General features: G+C 35.0%; 1 protein-coding gene across 1 annotated transcript; it reads left to right on the top strand.

The window, feature by feature from the left end:
• Positions 1 to 7,634: 7,634 nt before the first annotated feature.
• Positions 7,635 to 15,156, top strand: gcgb (glucagon b). Its single transcript, XM_028808163.2, has 6 exons — positions 7,635 to 7,722; positions 8,103 to 8,206; positions 9,638 to 9,799; positions 11,094 to 11,216; positions 14,080 to 14,226; positions 14,700 to 15,156. Exons 2-6 carry the CDS (start codon positions 8,112 to 8,114, stop codon positions 14,722 to 14,724), a joined length of 552 nt encoding a protein of 183 aa, XP_028663996.1. The 5' UTR covers positions 7,635 to 7,722; positions 8,103 to 8,111; the 3' UTR covers positions 14,725 to 15,156.
• The last annotated feature ends 3,474 nt before the right edge of the window (positions 15,157 to 18,630 follow it).

The following is an 18,630-nucleotide window of genomic DNA, read 5'->3' on the forward strand; positions in this document are numbered from 1 at the left end:
CCTAAACAAAATAAGGACTTATTACAATGTGCATCATACAGACCAATTTCACTTCTGAATAATGATGTTAAGATACTCTCAAAAATGATAGCTAGAAGGATGGAGAAAGTGCTGCCTTCAGTAATATCACAAGAGCAAACTAGATTTATCAAGTGTCGACACTTATCCTCCAATCTTCGACGCCTGTTTAATATAATATACTCACCAACAAAGTCAAACACCCCAGAAATATTATTATCATTGGATGCAGAAAAAACATTTCACATGATTGAATGAAAATACCTTTTCACTACATTAGAGAAATTTGGGTTTGGCCCGAACATTTGAACATGGATCAAACTACTGTATACCACATCCAGAAGCTTCAGTTTGTATTAACAACATTTCAGACTACTTTAAACTAGAATGTTGTACCAGACAAGGATGCCCCTTGTCACCACTGCTATTTGCAATCGTCATTGAACCACTGGCGGTTCACTGTCGAAATGCTGATCAGATAAATGGAATTATCAGAGAAGAACTGGAACAGAAAATTTCTCTATATGCAGATGATATAGTACCGTATATATCAGACCCACAAAATTCTGTGTCTGCAGTCTTAACAGAACTTACAGAATTTCAAAAGATCTCTGGTCTCAGAATTAATCTGAATAAAAGTGTACTCTTTCCAGTGAATTCTCAAGCATATAATATTAGATTAGATGCCCTACCTTTTATCATTGCAGATCAGTTTAAATACCTAGGGGTAAATATCACAAGTAAACACAAAGCTGTTTATCAACAAAATTTCGTCGTCTGTATGGAAAAAAATTAAGCAAGACTTGCATAGATGGTCAACCCTTCATCTCACTCAAGCTGGAAGAATTAATGTTGTTAAGGTGAATATTCTTCCTAAGCTTCTTTTTTTATTTCAATACATTCCAATATACATCAATAAATATTTTTTTAAGCAATTAGATTCAACAATAACCTCATTTATTTGGAACTCAAAACATCCACGTATCCAAAGAGCGACCCTACAAAGTTCTAAGGCAGAAGGTGGCATGGCTCTACCTAACTTTCAGTTTTATTACTGGGCAGCAAACATACAAGCTATAAAAACCTGGACCCAAATAGATGAACATACACAGGCCTGGTCCGCAATAGAAGTAAAATCCTGTAGTATTTCTTTATATTCCCTGCTTTGTGCCCCAATAAATGCAAGGTATTGGCAATATACTAATAACCCAATTGTGCTTCACTCACTCAGAATATGGAACCAATGTAGAAAGCATTTTAAGATGGAGAATCTTTTATCTGTGGCACCTCTGCAAGTGAACCACCTCTTTCAACCCTCGCAAACATATGCAGTTTTTAATATCTGGAAAAAATTTGGGATTAAAATGCTCAGAGATCTTTATATAGACAACATCTTTGCATCCTACGAACAATTACATTCCAAATGTAACTTTCCAGCTACACACTTCTTTCACTATCTTCAAATTAGGAACTTTGTTAAACAGAACCTGCCCGATTTTCCTCATCTTGTACCCTTGTCCATTCTGGAAAAAATATTGCTCAATTTCATGGACTTAGACACCATCTCTGCAATATATTAAATTATTTTACAGTCCCTCCCTTTCAAAGATCCAAGAGGACAATGGGAAAAAGATCTCTTAATCAATACAGTATATCAGAAAGGGAGTGGAAAGTAGCAATGCAGAGACTTCACTCGAGCTCCATATGCGCAAAGCATACAATTATTCAATTCAAAGTTATATATTGAGCGAACGCTGCAAGCAAGTCCCAGCCTCACTGGGTCACATGTTTTGGGCCTGCGCCAAATTAGCATCATTTTGGACCAAAATCTTTAAATGCCTTTCAGACAGCCTTGGTGTCACAATCCCTCCTAACCCATTAACAGCTGTGTTTGGTGTTCTTCCAGATGGGTTTAAAGTGGAGAAGGACAAACAAACTGTGATTGCATTCACTATACTTTTGGCACGCAGACTTATTTTGCTAAACTGGAAGAATCCTAACTCTCCTCTTTTAAGACAGTGGGAAACCAATGTTTTATACTATTTGAAATTGGAAAAAATCAAATATTCAGTTAGAGGATCTGTATAGAATTTTTCTAAAACCTGGCACGATATAATCAATAAAATATTAGAATAAGGTCTTAAAGCACAGAGGAAGCAATTATTTCCGCATTTCTTTTTCTTCTCCATTCATCTCTACTGGCCTATTATACTCATCAATTTAGATATGTTTACAAGCCTTAAGTTTTACCCCGTTGGCCATGCTCTCTCTCTCAGGGGTGGGGGTCGACTTGTTTTTAAATCCTATTTTTTGTCAAAATTGTTTGATTTGTATGAATGATTACAATAAAATTAATAAAATTATTTAAAAAACTAAATAAATAAATAAAAGGGCTGCAGATATTTTCAGTTTTGCTCAATAAATGTTGGCTTATAGTATAATGATTAAACAAAAAATTAAAATTCTGGCTTTTGATTGTAGTTCAATAGGTGTGAGATATATTGAATGAACTATACATAAAATCAAGACTTCTATTGGTGCATACCACACCAAATGCGCGTCATTTCTTGCAAGATACATACAAGGTAAGATGAACGTTAAGGCATGTGCATCATTGAAATAGCATCGATTAAGTGAGATGGAGCGTTTTCCAGTGTTTTACAAGTACACTCTCACAATTTTTGATTCTATCTTCCATTAAGGTTTGTGTCACCTTAGTATAAGGTTGTAAAGATTTCTCATGAAGAAGAGTTTGTCAGTGTTTTTGAAAGATACTATATATATATATATATATATATATCACCTGACTCTTTTATGATGGTTTGAAATATCCTCAAACGTTCTGAGCTCATGACTTATGCAGAGGCCTTTCAGCAGTTACTAGTGTAATAACAAAAGAGGAGAAGAACCATCAAAGTGTTCAGGACTGAGGTTTGAAAATCCTCATGTAACTGCCATTAGCAAATCTTAGTATATCAAAAGAATTTTGAAAAATGACAGCGTTGGAGTCAATTTTGCATCTTTTCTACTGCTATGTGGAATAAAGCCTTGCAGATCTTCTTCCAAACTTAACCAACTGGAAGAAGAGGGGGTTATGGTAAGTACGTCACATCATTAGTCCTTTTCAGGGGTGGGCTCATCTGAAATTACCTTGTAATTGGGCCCCATAACAGACTAAGCAAAAGCCTCTGCCAGTTAGTTGATATTTTGATATTTACCTAACTGGTTTTTTAATATTTTGCATCACAAATATTTTCTGTGATGACATTGGTTATTTCAAGATTTTGTTGTTTCTAGGTGAGCAGCTGTCACTCACATTGCACAATCACCAGCATGTGATGTCAATGAGTATCTTCTTCTAAGTGTGACGGCCGCTTGCCTGTTGACCCCATGTCTGTGCTTCTTAACCCAAACCCCCCCACCTGAGCACTTAGTTTTATCTCCCACATCGACAAACACTTTCTGGCTAGGTGTTCCAGATATTGGCCCTGTGTGGGGTGCAAAACAGTGTGGCCAGCTATGGCCTGGTGCCTGTTTGGTCTTTTTTGATTAACCTGATTTCAGAATGTTATTTTACATTTATGAACACTCAACCAACAATTTAGCTTAATTCGATATACTAATTTGCTATTTTTATATTTCAATCTCCATGTTTATTTATTCTTCTGTTTATTCCTGCAATACCAACTTTACACATTTCCTGTTCAATGTTAATTTTAAAAAAAGTGAATGGTAATATTAAATAACATATAAAGTGTATATGTATATATCTGGTATTTGTAATAAATTATTATTATTATTATGGAAAACAAAGCTAAGAAAGATATGGTTTCTGTAAGAAAATTAACTCTCAATCATATTATGTCCAATTACTCAATACAGTCACTGTCTGAAACTCAAAAAAAAAGAAAATGTGTCATAAAATTTAGAATGAAGCCTGCATTAATCAGGGCAAAAGAAGGTGACACCGAGACAAGTAATAACATTAAAAGGAAATGTTCTTATTCATCCTTGTTGTAACCTTAAAGAGAAAGGGTCTTATTTATCCATGTCATCACCTTGTATATCTAAATTTCACTTCATTATTTATTCAAAGAAAGCTTTGGAAAAGTAAATTGCACTTGCTATTGAAAATCAGCATCACTCTGACTCGTGGCGATTAGCCAAAACTGCACTGAGTGCTCACTTACAAGGAAGTGAAGGTAATCTGTATCAATATTAAAAGGTGTTAAATTAGAGCACGCCTCGTTCCACAAGACTGCTCTGAACATTGATATCCTCATAATAAACACAACTGATTGACTTCAAATCCTGATCATTCCAGTTTTGTCACCGTCATGAAGTAAATGTTCATTCCTGGCAAAGATGGATTTATGAGGCAGGTGCTAATATGACTCAGTGCTCTGAATATGACATTCTACACTTGCATTTTATATTTTATACATACATATATGTACATACATACATATATATACACACACACACCTTTTTTATGGTTTGATATAACAAACGTGAATTTAGCATACATCCTTGACAAATAAATGAATAAAGAATTAACAATGAAACACCTGGATAAGAAACTAAGTTCATTAACTTCAGAAAATTTCAGAATAACATTAAATACCAAGAACTAAAAAAGGAAATGAATTAAATAAGAAAAAAGTACCCTATTTCCCAGTTAACAACTCAATAGAATTAAGTTGTATAAGTAATGTAATTTGTAAAGAGAATGGTGCTGTATTTATTTGCAAACATTCAATGATAATCACTGCTCTTAAAATAAATGCATCTGATGGATGATCATTGTCATAGTGAGAAATATAATAGGGTGAAGGTTATGATTGTATTATGAACTATATAAAATAAATATTTTTTTTTGATTGCTAGTGGATTTAAAACTCTGCCCAAAGAAACTAGTTATGAATAAAAACTTAAAAGCATGTACCTACAGTATGAAGCAATGGAATCAGAACACAAGTGATACTTTCAAATGTCTACTTTAAAAATGTATACCAAGGCTTGTAATGCAACTATGCACTCAGGACGTTCAGTTTCTCAAACCTGTGTTGAACTAGCAATGCTGTATATCAAGCAACCTCCACCCACTCCTGCACCAAATCGCCAATTCCCTTCATTCTCTCTTTTAACTCCTGAAACAAAGACAAAAATGACCAGCCAAACTGCTGCTTACATATCTGATCCAAGTTCCCATTGCATGTTAGCTGTAGCCATTAACTGTAGGCTAGACAGCAGAGCTAGACTTTAAAAGATGAAAGATCAGCAAAGCCCCCAAGCCTAAGTATTTAATACAAAAAATGAATTGTTTTATACATTATTAAAGAAAAGTAGGATCAAGACCAGACAGCATTTACTAGTTAATTAAAATATGATAACATAATGTGAAATGATGTGAAATACTAGAGGAGATTGCCCCCCATGTCATATGTGTAGCAGGACCAAATTGATCAACCACAGACTGCTGTGGAGTGAGACAGATGTTTTTATGCAGATGTTAGAGGGACTAAGGTTGGTTCTTTGAAGAAGCTGGCTGAAACCTTTCTGCAAGTAGTTATTCATAGATATCTTCTTCCATGCATGCTCCTCATCATCATGTACAATCAGGACAATAGGCTGGACAGCACTGCTTTCATAGCTGGTGGGCAAAACGTTCATGCAGTAATGTGGGTGGGAGATGGAATCAGTCCCCATCAGTTCTCGACTGGAGAGCTTTCCTTTGAGAAATGGCAAATCATATAATTGCTACTGGTCAAGAAAAAAAACTGCCCATAGCCTATCAGTAAATTATAATCAACTCCCTTAATTTTTAAAAATCATTTCTTTAAAGGAAATATGCATTTATCTTTAAATATCATGTCTATACCTACGTTTTATGCACTACGACTAAATATGACAGAACTATACTGATTTGGAATAATTATTAACACTCTTTTTCAAGTCCTTTTTCATTAAGATTAAAACTGGCATCAATCATTTTATAAACTTTTTGAGACACATTAGTTTAACTAGCTTTGCTGCCCTTCTAAGACGGGTTGAAATCTAAGTAGTCAATTTAGACCACCGAGTCAACATTTGCAGTGCATCATCTATTGGAATGTATTTTGTAATGCATGCAGGAATAAAATGCATTGCATTTATTATTCCAACAGATGCTGCATCACAAACATTTGTAGAAACAGAATGCAATACTTTCAAATGTTTGTAATGCATCAAGTGATGCACCATCTGTTAGAATGGCAAATGCAATGCATTTTATTGCTACAAATGTTTGTAATGCGCCATCTGCTGGAATGTCAGAGACACAGCAACTGGACGGACACACAGACAGACACACAGACACTTATCTCTTTATTAAGGTGGATATATAATTTTTCTCCTAATGTTTCTGGTTACTTATGTTATATTAATATTCTGACATATTAAAAGTATGTAAAAATGAATAATGCACAATAACAAAAAAGAGATACACTTTAATAAATAGTCAACAACTTCTAAGTGTGCAGTTTTAAAGTATACTAAATCCTAAGTCCATCCCTGGAATTGCATTCTGCCTAAACTGATATAAGATAAACACTCTGGTGAAAAAAGAACAATAAGAAATTGTCAATAACTTCTGTTAAGAAGGAAATAGCAACTGCATTTTATGTATGAAATCAGTTGTCTATTACACCTCATATTAGTTGAATAATTATCTAAACTGAAAAATCCTGCAAAGCAATATCAGAGTGTCACTCTGTCTTAGGAGAGCTCCTAACCAGATGTGACAAATCAAATACGTTCCGTAAATACCAACATAAAGTCATTTGTGCAAGATTATGCTATTTACAAACAATAAACCATCACCACATTTATATACTTCCACTCTAGATTACTCATATTGTCAAAGCCAAATTGAAGAATTAGATGACCACAAAATGACTCACACAAAAGCTGTATTTGATACTTAATATACTGTAGCAAGTGAGTCCCAAGATTGCATTATACGAAAAACAGAGTTATTTATGAATATAACTATAAAAAATAATTACGAAAAGGAAAGCATCCATGAATCATACCCTTAACCAAATGGCTATGCTGGCTCAGATGAAAAATAATTAACCTTTGGCTGGCATAGGCATTTTTTTTAATATGACAGAAAATAAATTCTTCAACATTTACTGTATGCCACTTATTTTTTCATTTTTTATTCAATACAAACTTTAGTAAATAAAGTGTAAGTATTTTTTAAAAGCTACCATGTTAATGATAATCATACTATTCAATAATTTCTGGACATTTTAAGGATTAACGTAATATTATTTTAAAGAACACCTTATGAAAATCAGGCTGCTTTAAAGTGCTGTACATGCCAATATGAGAGAATATATGAAACAGTTTTTTTCTGTAATTTTTAAACATGCATGTAAAAATAGGACTAAAAGTTGTTTAACCTTAACTTGTCATTTACTGATTACTAAACACTTAGAAAAGACAAATAGCCAAAGCTGAATGCATGTGAACTTCCTTCACTTCAACACAAGACTAATGAACTGAAAATAAAATGCTACACAATTGGTAACCGTGCCAGCTGTCTCTCTATATAAGGATCAGTAGATGCAGGTGAGTCCAACAAACAGCTCATGGGATCCAGAAGAAATTAGACATCAGGCAAATACAAGACCTTCTTCAGAATAAAACACACAACAGGTAAGAACACGAGTATCTCTCCTTCTGTGATTTGTATTCTGTGTCTATTGTTACTAAACTTATTTTTACTTCATGTGAAGATGGAGTAAAAATCCTACAACATAAGCTTTATTTTAATTCTGAAATGATTATCATGATGTATATGTATAATGCTGGTATAATACTGAGGGAAGATTGTCCAGTTTTCTTATTTCAGTTATTTAAGAGTGTGCATAGCAGCAGCATCTACTGTGAAAATCTGGCCTGTTTTAACTTCAGTAGTTTATATTCTCAAAGGATTATAGAGCATGAATGTATAATCTATCTGTAATTGAATAAAATAAATACAGCTTAAGTATAATAGTGCTTGTAATTGTGACATGGAAATTTAACATTCACAGAAATACAACATGAAAGGATTCCACTTTCTGGCTGGATTAATCCTGCTGGCTGTTGTTCAGTGCAGCATTCAGATTTCTCTTGGAGACACAGAGGATAATCCAAGGTAAGAAATATAATTTCATTTTCTTCATTACTTTTTTTATTAGTACATCTTACATTATACAATAATCTTAAAATGTAAAGCACTCTGCTTTTTTGAATGTTTAAAGTACTGAGCATTAAGCACGTTCTATTCAAATACTGCAGATTCTCACATTTTCTGATACTTAATTTCTTTATTCTTTTAAAAAACATTTTGCCTTTATTTGTCAAACTACAACTGAATCTTATGCTAAAAAGACAGATTAATGGCAGCCTTGAAAAACAAAGAGATTATGCAGCAATAATATGTTACTAGTACAGGTTAATATAAAAATCCAATTCTATTCAATTCAAATTGTTCTCATAAAACATGCATTCAGTTGTTAACAGAGCATCCTGTAGAATATGTGTAAGCACAGTATAGTTAAATACATTGTGACATGCAAAAACAATTATGAAACAAAAGCCAAAAAGTTTAATCTCAAATTCCAACTGCCATAAGTCAGCCATAGCCATTAATTTTAGTTTAGTTACTAAGTGCGTGGTAAATGCCCTAATAAGGAGCAGCTGAGGAAGATTTACAAACCAAAGTTCTCTATGAGTTTTTAATAGTGTTGTTTGGCACACACATGTACAAAAAAGTGAATATAATTTAGCTAATTAAGTCTTCATGGAAGGTGTAATTCTGGTGGCTTTTAAAGGGTGTATGAAGAGGAAATGATATAATGAATGACGTCTGAAAAAAATTTAAGACAAAAATCAGGACAAAATGGCATAATATAATAATTACATGGGTTTCAGGAAAAGTCTGTTTGACATTATATATAGAATACAATGAACTAAAATCACTTTATATGGAGGAGACGTAGCACTGATGATTTCTGAGAGAATTAACAAAACCCAACTAAAATTCTTTAAGTCTGCAGCCTGTGCATAGCCCCATAGACATTGGTGGCTTATAACTAAAGAAAAACAATTATGTTAAAATTGAAACATGTTGTAGTATATGAAATGTTTTATTTGGTTTAGATGAATATTTCTATAATTTATTACTACAGCAAATTGAATCATATTAAAGTGCTTACTGTATGTTAGACATGAGTTAATCTGGAAACGTCTCACTTCGGTTTGTGTGTAAAATCAGTGCCACATCTAAAGAAGTGAAGGTTACATACATTAGTATTTACTGTTTCTTGATGACTTATAATAAACCAAGAACCAATACTTGTCCGTTGCACCTTTATATTAATGAACTTTGATCAACTATTACTTTCTCTTTTTCCATCAGTATGGGAAATCAAGATATTCTGCATCAGAAAATAGCTGGATGCTCACATTATATTATTTTTCAAAGGTTTTTGGTAAATATACAAGGCTAAAGCAATCATATGCCTACATTAAGCAGGTTATTATTTTTCAAACAGTATTGTAAACTACTACATAAATGTTCTAGATTACTCCAAACATCAGAGGCTGAACCTGAAGATGAATCCAGAGAAATAAGGAATGTCAAACGTCACTCACAAGGCACATTTACCAATGATTATACCAAGTATCAGGACTCGAGACGAGCTCAAGATTTTGTTCAGTGGTTAATGAGTAACAAAAGAAGTGGGTAAGTAAGAGAAAATTTATATTAGATATAAAATGTGAAGTGAATAAGGAAAAAGGAAGTACAGTTAAAAAAGGTGAAAATCTACACTAACATATGATAATATATACTTCTTAAGAAATGGTTTAACCAAGACATTTCATGTAGAGTAAAATGAAGTGAAAAAAATTGACTTTAAAATGAAAAAAAGTGTGATTTTTTCTGCTCAGGTGGGAATTGAAATTAGAATAAATGGAATAAAATTGTAATCAAACAGTAAATACCATAAGTTCCTTTCAAAGCAAGCAAGTCATTTTCCATTTGTCCTATCTTTTACCACCGAATAAGACTGTTCTGAGCCATGAATCTTTAAAGCAAAAAAAAAAATTCAGTTCTGCAATTAAGCTAATTAAATTTTTAAATTATGATTATAATATTCTATAAAATCCCGGAGCATTTATTTATAACTAGCTGTGCTACTTGTCTAAGACGAAGACCTCAGTGTTAATGTCTGCAGAGCCCCAGGTAATGCGTATGTCTCGGTTATATGCCATTTGGTTTGGGATTCATAAAAGCAGCGTTTACAGATACATTGGTGATGTGCCATCTATTGGAATGTCAGAGACATAGGAACTAGACAGACACACAGGCACTTATCCTTTAATTAAGGTGGACAAGGTCTTGCTGTGTCACAAAGATCACCGTAATCTTGTTGGCACAATGGTAAGGACAGCTGTCGCTCTAATCCCATGCCTGATTGCTGTCTGTGTGGAGTCTGCTTGCTCTCAGTGTGTCTATGTGGATTATCATATACAGTAAGTACTATATAAGTACTAAAGGTTAGATTGACTGGTGACTTTAAACTGGGTCCCTGTGTGTGTTTGGTGGGGAGTGGGTCCCGGTGATTTACTACTTTGTGTTTCCAGGACAGGCTCTAGTCCCCCACTGTGATCCTGTTATTAGATTAAACAGATTTTCAAACTATCATGTTGTTGTTTTAAATTTTTTCAGCTGGTGTCATTGGTAGGAGTGAGTGAGCGATCAATGGCTACTTTTCATTTAAAACTTGTAAGATGATGGGGATAAAGTGATATTGGTTTTCCTTTGAGTTTGTTTAAGTCTTGACCTTTATTATTATAATAAAATAAACTATTCAATTTTTGATGTCATTCCTTAAATAATTGCTTAAAGCAGAAAATATTAGACAAAAATTATACTAATTCTGCTGTACTATAACAATTTGCATGCCAGTCACCATTAATGCATCTGTAGATAATAGGACTTTGATTAAACTGAAATAACTTATGTATTTTCCCAGTGTGGAATCAAAACGTGACGTCATTGACACGTTGACATACCCAGGTGACTTCAACTCTTACCTACAAAATGAGCTTGCCAGGAAAATGTTGTCTCTGCTGAGGAAAACAAAGGGAAGAACAGAGTAAGCCTTTTCAATGTTTTAAAAATGTTAACTTACTATTTACTATGAGGCATGACATTTTATGAAGGGGTGACATCAAACAAAAGGCACAAGCCATGAACAAAAATATACTGAGGCAGGAACAATGATGAACTTCCATTCTAAATACTGTACATTAAAGCAAAGATTGTATAGTAAACATTAGTTATATCTGGACTAAAGAAGGGACCAAGGTTATTATACTTTTGCCTTTTTATATAAGTTTTTATTTCTATATTTTTTCTGACCTTACTTGGAAATTCAGTTAGTTTTAGTTTTCCTTCATCGTGTATTTTTAATTTTAGTTTAGTTTTTATTTCACAAAGACATTTCTATTATTTTATAAAATATTTTCTTATTTTTATATCTATTTGTTTCAGTTTTAGTTTTAGTAATTATGGTATGGAGCACCTATGGAGTTTAGTTTTGTGTCACAATCAGACAGAACTGTACACTTAACAGATTTGGATACGAGTTTAATGTTAGTGGAAGCTTACTACACTACATGGTTTACTGGTTTGATAAAAACAAGAATAATCAAAACTAGATACTGAATATGAACAATTTTACACAATTTTAAAATGTTTACAATATTTTCTCATGAAAATCACGGGGGCTTAGGAAGAACAAGGCTCTTAGACTTGAATCAGTGTGCAGAACCCACCTAGCTGTATTGAGGGAAACAAAGAAAAACAAGCATGTAGTGTCAAGGTTAGGGGCAGTGAGACTTGAATAGCCCAACATAAAGGACAGTAAACCCATAATGAGCAGGTAATAGGAGTACAGACAGGCATAAAACGACAGAGACAGCAGCTGAGATTAAGAACAATATATACATTATCTAAACCTGTTCATCCAGAGCAGGATTGCAGGAAACCCGTTCGCAATATCAGGTATTTTGAGTTGTGAATATGAACTAAAAAAGATAAATTAATAAATATAGAATAAATACAAAAACCCATTAGTATGTTTAGTTTTTCATCACTTGTCAGACTCTCTACCTTTGTATCGATTTGTTGTTAAACAATGTTTTTAAAGCAAAACTGATTGGTCAGCAACAATATGCTGATCTTGTATTATGACCTTGTCAGTCTCTCAATCAGTGCCGTTTTATTTTCAAAAACCGGGAGTGGTTTCCCCTCGACTTTCTTGTATACTCAGATATGGGTATGAATATTTGAGGAGTAAACCACAAGACAATGATTATATTTGTATATTATATACATTAAGGAACCATCAACAACAAATCAAATCAAATTAATAATATATTGAACAATTATAAAAGTAACATTGAATAAATTGGACTCTGCATGAATAAAAAAAAAATCGAGTATGTGTTCAGGTAAAGTTCCACTTCCGGTTGATGGATTTGGCCCAAAAGTTAATACAGATCTATAACTATGGTGTAACAACCACATGCTGAATTTCATCCATCTGTCTAGTTGTGTTTTTGAGTTATCGTGTTTATACACACAGACACACACACGTGTGCACACATACAATTCCAAAAAACTGTATTTTTGGACTCTGGGAGGTCAATAACGTTAAGATTCATCAAAATATCATGGTCGAATTTTCTCATGATTACTATACTTTCTCTATACTTCATATATAAGCAAGTAAAAACAATTTCTCCTTTGCAAAGTGGCAGGTGAATTACTGTCAACACAAAGCAGTCACCTGAGAAGTAAACTGAAATGTTACTCACTCGTGATTTTTCTCTCCATACGGTAAAGGTTTTGTTGACCAGCACATTCTGATTTCAGCCGTTTGAATTGCATCTTGAATTAAAAATATTTTAGTAAATTATTATTTTATTTCAGTTAGTCTTTCCAGCTACTTTAATAGTTTTGTTTAGTTTTAGTTTTTCATTTCGATTTTGTTAATTATTTTATTTCAGTTTATGAAAATGTTTTTTTAATAATAGTTTCAGTTTTGATTTTAGTTTTCGTTAACTATAATAACCTTGGAAGGGACAAGAACATAATTTACTTAATAGGCATTTTCAATTACCGTTTTTTTCATCGTAAAAGCCACAATTGGGTATTTGCTCTTTAATAAATGCTTACATTTTCTAACGCTTTGCTAATTGCAGTTTAAGCTAAACCTCTTGCTCTGTGACCTGCTGAACAGAGTACAGAATCAATAAACCATTTAATTATGAATTTTTGAATCTTCTTTTGATATTTTTGTTAACGATAATTTGGAAAGAAATTTAAACAAGTTTTTCTTGCATTTAATAGAACAATAAACTCTGCTATCACTCTGAGGCTTAACTATATGATGTAATTTTTTTGTTGTTTTATGTTTAGCTTCATAGATTTACTGATTTGCCAAAGATAAAAGTTGTATATTCTGCAGCAGTTACATACACTTCTGTATATTAAATGACATTCTCAGACCCACTTAATCGAATTCAGTATCCCAGAGAGCAGAGCCTGTCTAAGGAGCACTTAGTACAAGACAGAAAACAATGAAAAAATGGACATAAGATATAAGCAGATTGGAAAGGTGGCACAACGCTGCTGTCTCTCAGATCCAGAGCTCCGAGTTAAAACCTTGTCACTATCTATGTGGGGTGTGCATGTCCCAGTAGTGTCACTGTGTGTCTTTCCCAACCCTTATGCATGTAGCTTAAGATAAGTGGAGGCTCTAAAGTGGCCCTGCCTCGGCCTTAGACTGCATGCTGCCACACCAGGCACTTGTAACCCTGTACTGAAATGAGCAGATAAAAAAATGACCTAACCAACGAGCTAATAAAATGTAAATCATATGTGTCAGCAGTCATGAATTCGTACAGACCAGGTAAAGGAGTTTTCAATATTATGTGTCTCCTTTTCTCTAGCTTTGCACAAGAAAGTATTGAAGATGAAGAAAAGCGTAGAAGGCATGCTGATGGAAGTTTTACCAGTGAAATCAACAAACTTCTGGACAGCATTGCAACAAAGGAATTTGTAAACTGGGTCATGAATTCAAAATCTTCAGAAGCACAGTAAAATAACACAAACTTTTTATATGTTGCCTAAATAGTGTGCTTTTTAAATATTTTAAAATATGTGAATGTAGAGTGTATGGCTCTGCACATGCAGGTCAGGGGAATAAGAATATACTACATAGGTATCTATATTCATACATACAGTATGTATAGTGCAAGATATGATTGGAATTTGATTCTTAAAGAGGGACAAATGGTTTAAATGGTGACACTAAACTGGCACAGCATGTGTGACTGTGTACGTGAATGCATGCACAGATATGCCAACCAACACACTTTGAATACGCGTTAACTCGCTTTGACATTCTAAAGATAAAGAAACATGTTTACAAGACATATTGATGATGTTAACACTAAATGGTATACATGTATAAAGCATAATATCTTATCAGTTAACCATTCAAATATTAATCAATGCACTTCATTTAATCTTTGATAATTAACTGACTTTTGTTTTGTTTCTCTTTTAGCCCTTTCATGGACATCAGTGAATGAAGAATATAATAATTTGGGAAACTGTTTCCACATGAATTTGATCTTTACTGGAAATGTGTACAAAAAATGTATTTTATATAAATGACTCCAATATATATTAAAGCCATACTGCTTTGCATGAAATGAATTTAAGACCATGTGGTGACAAAAAAATCTATTATGTTTGAAACATGGACAATGTACTGTAAACTAAGGAAATGAGGAAATAAATCCACTTAAGTCTTATTTGGGTCTTTTGAGAAAGAAAATTAACATTTATTACCACCTACTCTATTATTTTTTTAGCAAAGTCATTTGTATATATGTGAATTAACAGGTACACTTAAAAGTGCTAAATGTGAAATTCCCATATAACATTGTTTCAGAAAGGATAATGCAAAGCTTTGAGATTTGAAAATGCAAGGAATAAATAAAAGATTTCATGATATTCAACACTTCTGTTTCTCTATTTTTTTAGTTTTGCACAACTGAAAGCATCTAAATAACAAAATGAAAGGTTAATTAACTTAATAACATTAAACTGATCCAATGACACATATGGAAGGTGATATATCTCTTTGTAAGCTGTTCCTAATAAAAAATAACATATCTGAAATTTTGTTGTCAGCATATGATAAATTTTATTATTACTCTTAGGATCCAGCTTAGGTTCAGTAGGTTACCACCTACTAGGAAAATGAGCCTGGACTTGGCCAGACTCCAAGACCAGGCTGTTTCTAATGAGTTTGCACGCAGTTTGTGTGAGGAACGTTCAGATTTGGGTACAACTGCCGATCTTAATGTGATGCTGGAGACCTTCTGTGACAAGACCCTGAAGGTTGCTGAGGGTTGTGTTGGTGTTACTGGTGTTCCCAGAAGGAAGTGTTTCATCTCACAGGGCACCCTGGATATCATCAAGAGGAGTCGCAGTGCACGGCTCAATGGCAACTCTGGTCTGTACCGGGAACTGAGAAGGATGACTGCGAGGGCTCTGAGGGCGGATAAAGAGGCATTTGTTAGAGGAATCTGTGAGCAAGTGACACACCATCTGTGGTCCAGCGACCCACGTCCTGCTTACAGAGGAATCGAAGCATTACGCACATTTGAATCTGTTCCTCAGAGAGTCGCAGTCAGGGCAGCTGTTGGAACTGTCCTTACAGACACTGCAGTTGTGACCCGCTGGGCTGGCTACTTTGAGCAGTTGTTCAAAGCTGATCCTCCAGCTAGGACATTGGATATCTCTGGGTCCACAGTTCTTGAGGATGATCCTTCAATTAGCTGTGAACCACCCAATCTCACTGAGATTGCACAGGTGGTAAATCAGCTGAGGGGGGGAAAGGCTGCAGAGATCTGTGGTATCCAGGGTGAACTTCCTTAGGCTGTTGGTAAGGCTGTCCTCCTGGCATTGCAAGCAATCTTTGCTTCCATTTGGGAGACTGGCATCATCCCAACTAACTGGAAAACGGGACTTGTCTTCCCTATCTGGAAAGGGAAGGGTGATCGCCTGGATTGCAGCAACTACAGGGGGATACTGCTCTTGGTGGCGGGTAACGTCCTTGCTAGAGTCGTCCTCAATAGGATCCGTGATCACTTGCTCACCTAGCAGCGACTGGAACAGTCTGGTTTTCCACCTAAGAAGTCTACCATCGACCGCATCCTGGCACTGAGGGTTCTCATGGAGTGCAAACGCGAATATCGCCACAGTTTCTATGCAGCCTTTGTCGATTTTCGCAAAGCGTTCGACTCAGTTGATCAAGCTTGCCTGTGGGACAGCCTGAGGGTTTACGGGATCCCCTTGAGGTTCCTGGATATCATGGCCGGCCTGTACACTGGTACTGTGAGTGCTGTGCAGAGTGGTCATGGGGTCCAACAGCTGTGGGGCATCTGTTGGTGAAGAAAGATTCACAAATCTTGACTTTTCTGACGATGCTGTGATCTTCGTAGAGTCAATGGATGCTCTGATTGGGGTGCTCGAGAGACTGAGTGAGGAGTCTGAGTGTCTGGGCTTGCGAGTATCCTGGATAAAAACCAACATCCAGGCCTTTAATGACCTCTTGGGTACAGCCATCAGCAATGTGTCTGTCTGCAGAGAGAGTGTTCACCTTGTTGAGAGGTTTACTTCCCTTGGCAGTGACATTCATGTCTCTGGTGACTCTTCCTATGAAGTCAGTAGGCGGATTGGGAGAGCATGGGGGGTCATGAGGTCACTGGAAAGGGGTGATCCTTGAATCTTTCTTCACCAACAGATGCCCCACAGCCACTGGACCCCATGACCTTGCCCAACACCAAGTCCATACAAGCATTGAACAGAGTAGGAGCAGAACACACTGCTGACGAACCCCAGAATCAACTGGGAAAAACGCAGAGGTCCTGCCTCCACTCTGCACAGCACTTACAGTAACAGTGTACATATTTATGAAAATCTATTTGAGTGCAGGAGCAGCAACAGGAATTAAGGACAATTTCACATAGAAATTGTTAATGTTTAACAGCATTAAGTAAAACAAATTATTTATTTATTATTCAGAAACTTATATCAGCATTAGCTGGTAACGGTTAAGAAAAAGTATTATTATATTTTTTGGCTTGGTTCAGAAAAACTAAGTAAATCTTTTTCAAAAGAATTCATACGATAACAGGAGATTGGTACTAAACCATGAATTAACATTACTGTGGTTATTTAAGATTACATAAAAAAAGAATGCAATCAGCATTTAAACATCTGAATGCAAGTAGGTGTTCTTTTCTTTTTCATTACTATGATTAGGATCTATGGCATAGAAAAAATGGATTTTCTGATTATGCAAATATTGCAGTAACGTCTTCCTCAAAAATCAGATAAATAGATGTAAAGGACATCAATTCCAAACCAAACCTATTTTATTAAAGTCATTTAAAGTGTTATTCTACACAGCTACTTTAATGCACATTTTGTCCATTATTCCATGTCTATCACATGCATTTCTAATCCTTCTTCCCCCCAACACCGGTGTCTTCAGCATTGCCTGTTAGCACATTTTTACAGCACCTGAATTAAGAAAGTAATAATTGATTTCACACTTTCTTTTCTCAGTACATTATCATTAATATGTATTTAGATTTCCAGAAAAATCACATGGAAACACCATTAATCTACAAAGTGTTTTCAAAATAGTCCAATATGCTGGCACTTTCTAGGTGGCAATGAACAGACTTGTTTTAAAATTTGGCAGTAATGCTGCCAGTAGCATGAATTGCTCTGAATTGCAAATAAAATAAAAAAAGATAGAAAACATGTACTAGTTAAACAATTATCAGGGAAACACTATTATTCCTCAAATTATTTCAATGAAAGAAGTGGTCTCAGTTGAAAGTGGTTCCTAGAGTTATCTTGCCCATGGGTCCAGCACTTTCAGCCAGGCATACAACGCAGTTCTGTACTTGAGGAACAGTATTAGATGACTAGTAACTGAAAACTAATGAAAAACTTCATCTTTCTTATTACTAAACCCCAAGTATGACAGTCCAGTGTCCAACTGGACAGTTACTTATTACAATTAGATATAAATGTTATGGAAGGAAAGATTACAAGTCCCAGACAACAAAATGTTGGGGAGCCAACCTGCTCGTTCCTGTTTACTTCTTTGAGAAAAAGTAAAATACAAGTGACCATGGAGGCAACAAATTAAACAAATCAAAGTAGGCCCAGTCAGGCTTTGTGTTAGGGTTATTCAATATCACAGGAACACTGTTTGTGTCACACTCTGCTCACTGAGTGACGCCTCCTTCTGCCGACCCCATGATACACAGCTGGGGAGCCGGAAGGGGTGGAGTCAGGTCCTCTCAATGGGTGTCTTCTCGGTGCTGTAGGAGGAATAGGAGAGGAGGACATAATTAGCAATGGTGCCCCCTCTCGACCTGGAGTGGACCCACATACCTACTAAGAGC

This window comes from Erpetoichthys calabaricus, chromosome 8 (assembly GCF_900747795.2).
Source record: "Erpetoichthys calabaricus chromosome 8, fErpCal1.3, whole genome shotgun sequence".
Classification (NCBI taxonomy): domain Eukaryota; kingdom Metazoa; phylum Chordata; class Cladistia; order Polypteriformes; family Polypteridae; genus Erpetoichthys; species Erpetoichthys calabaricus.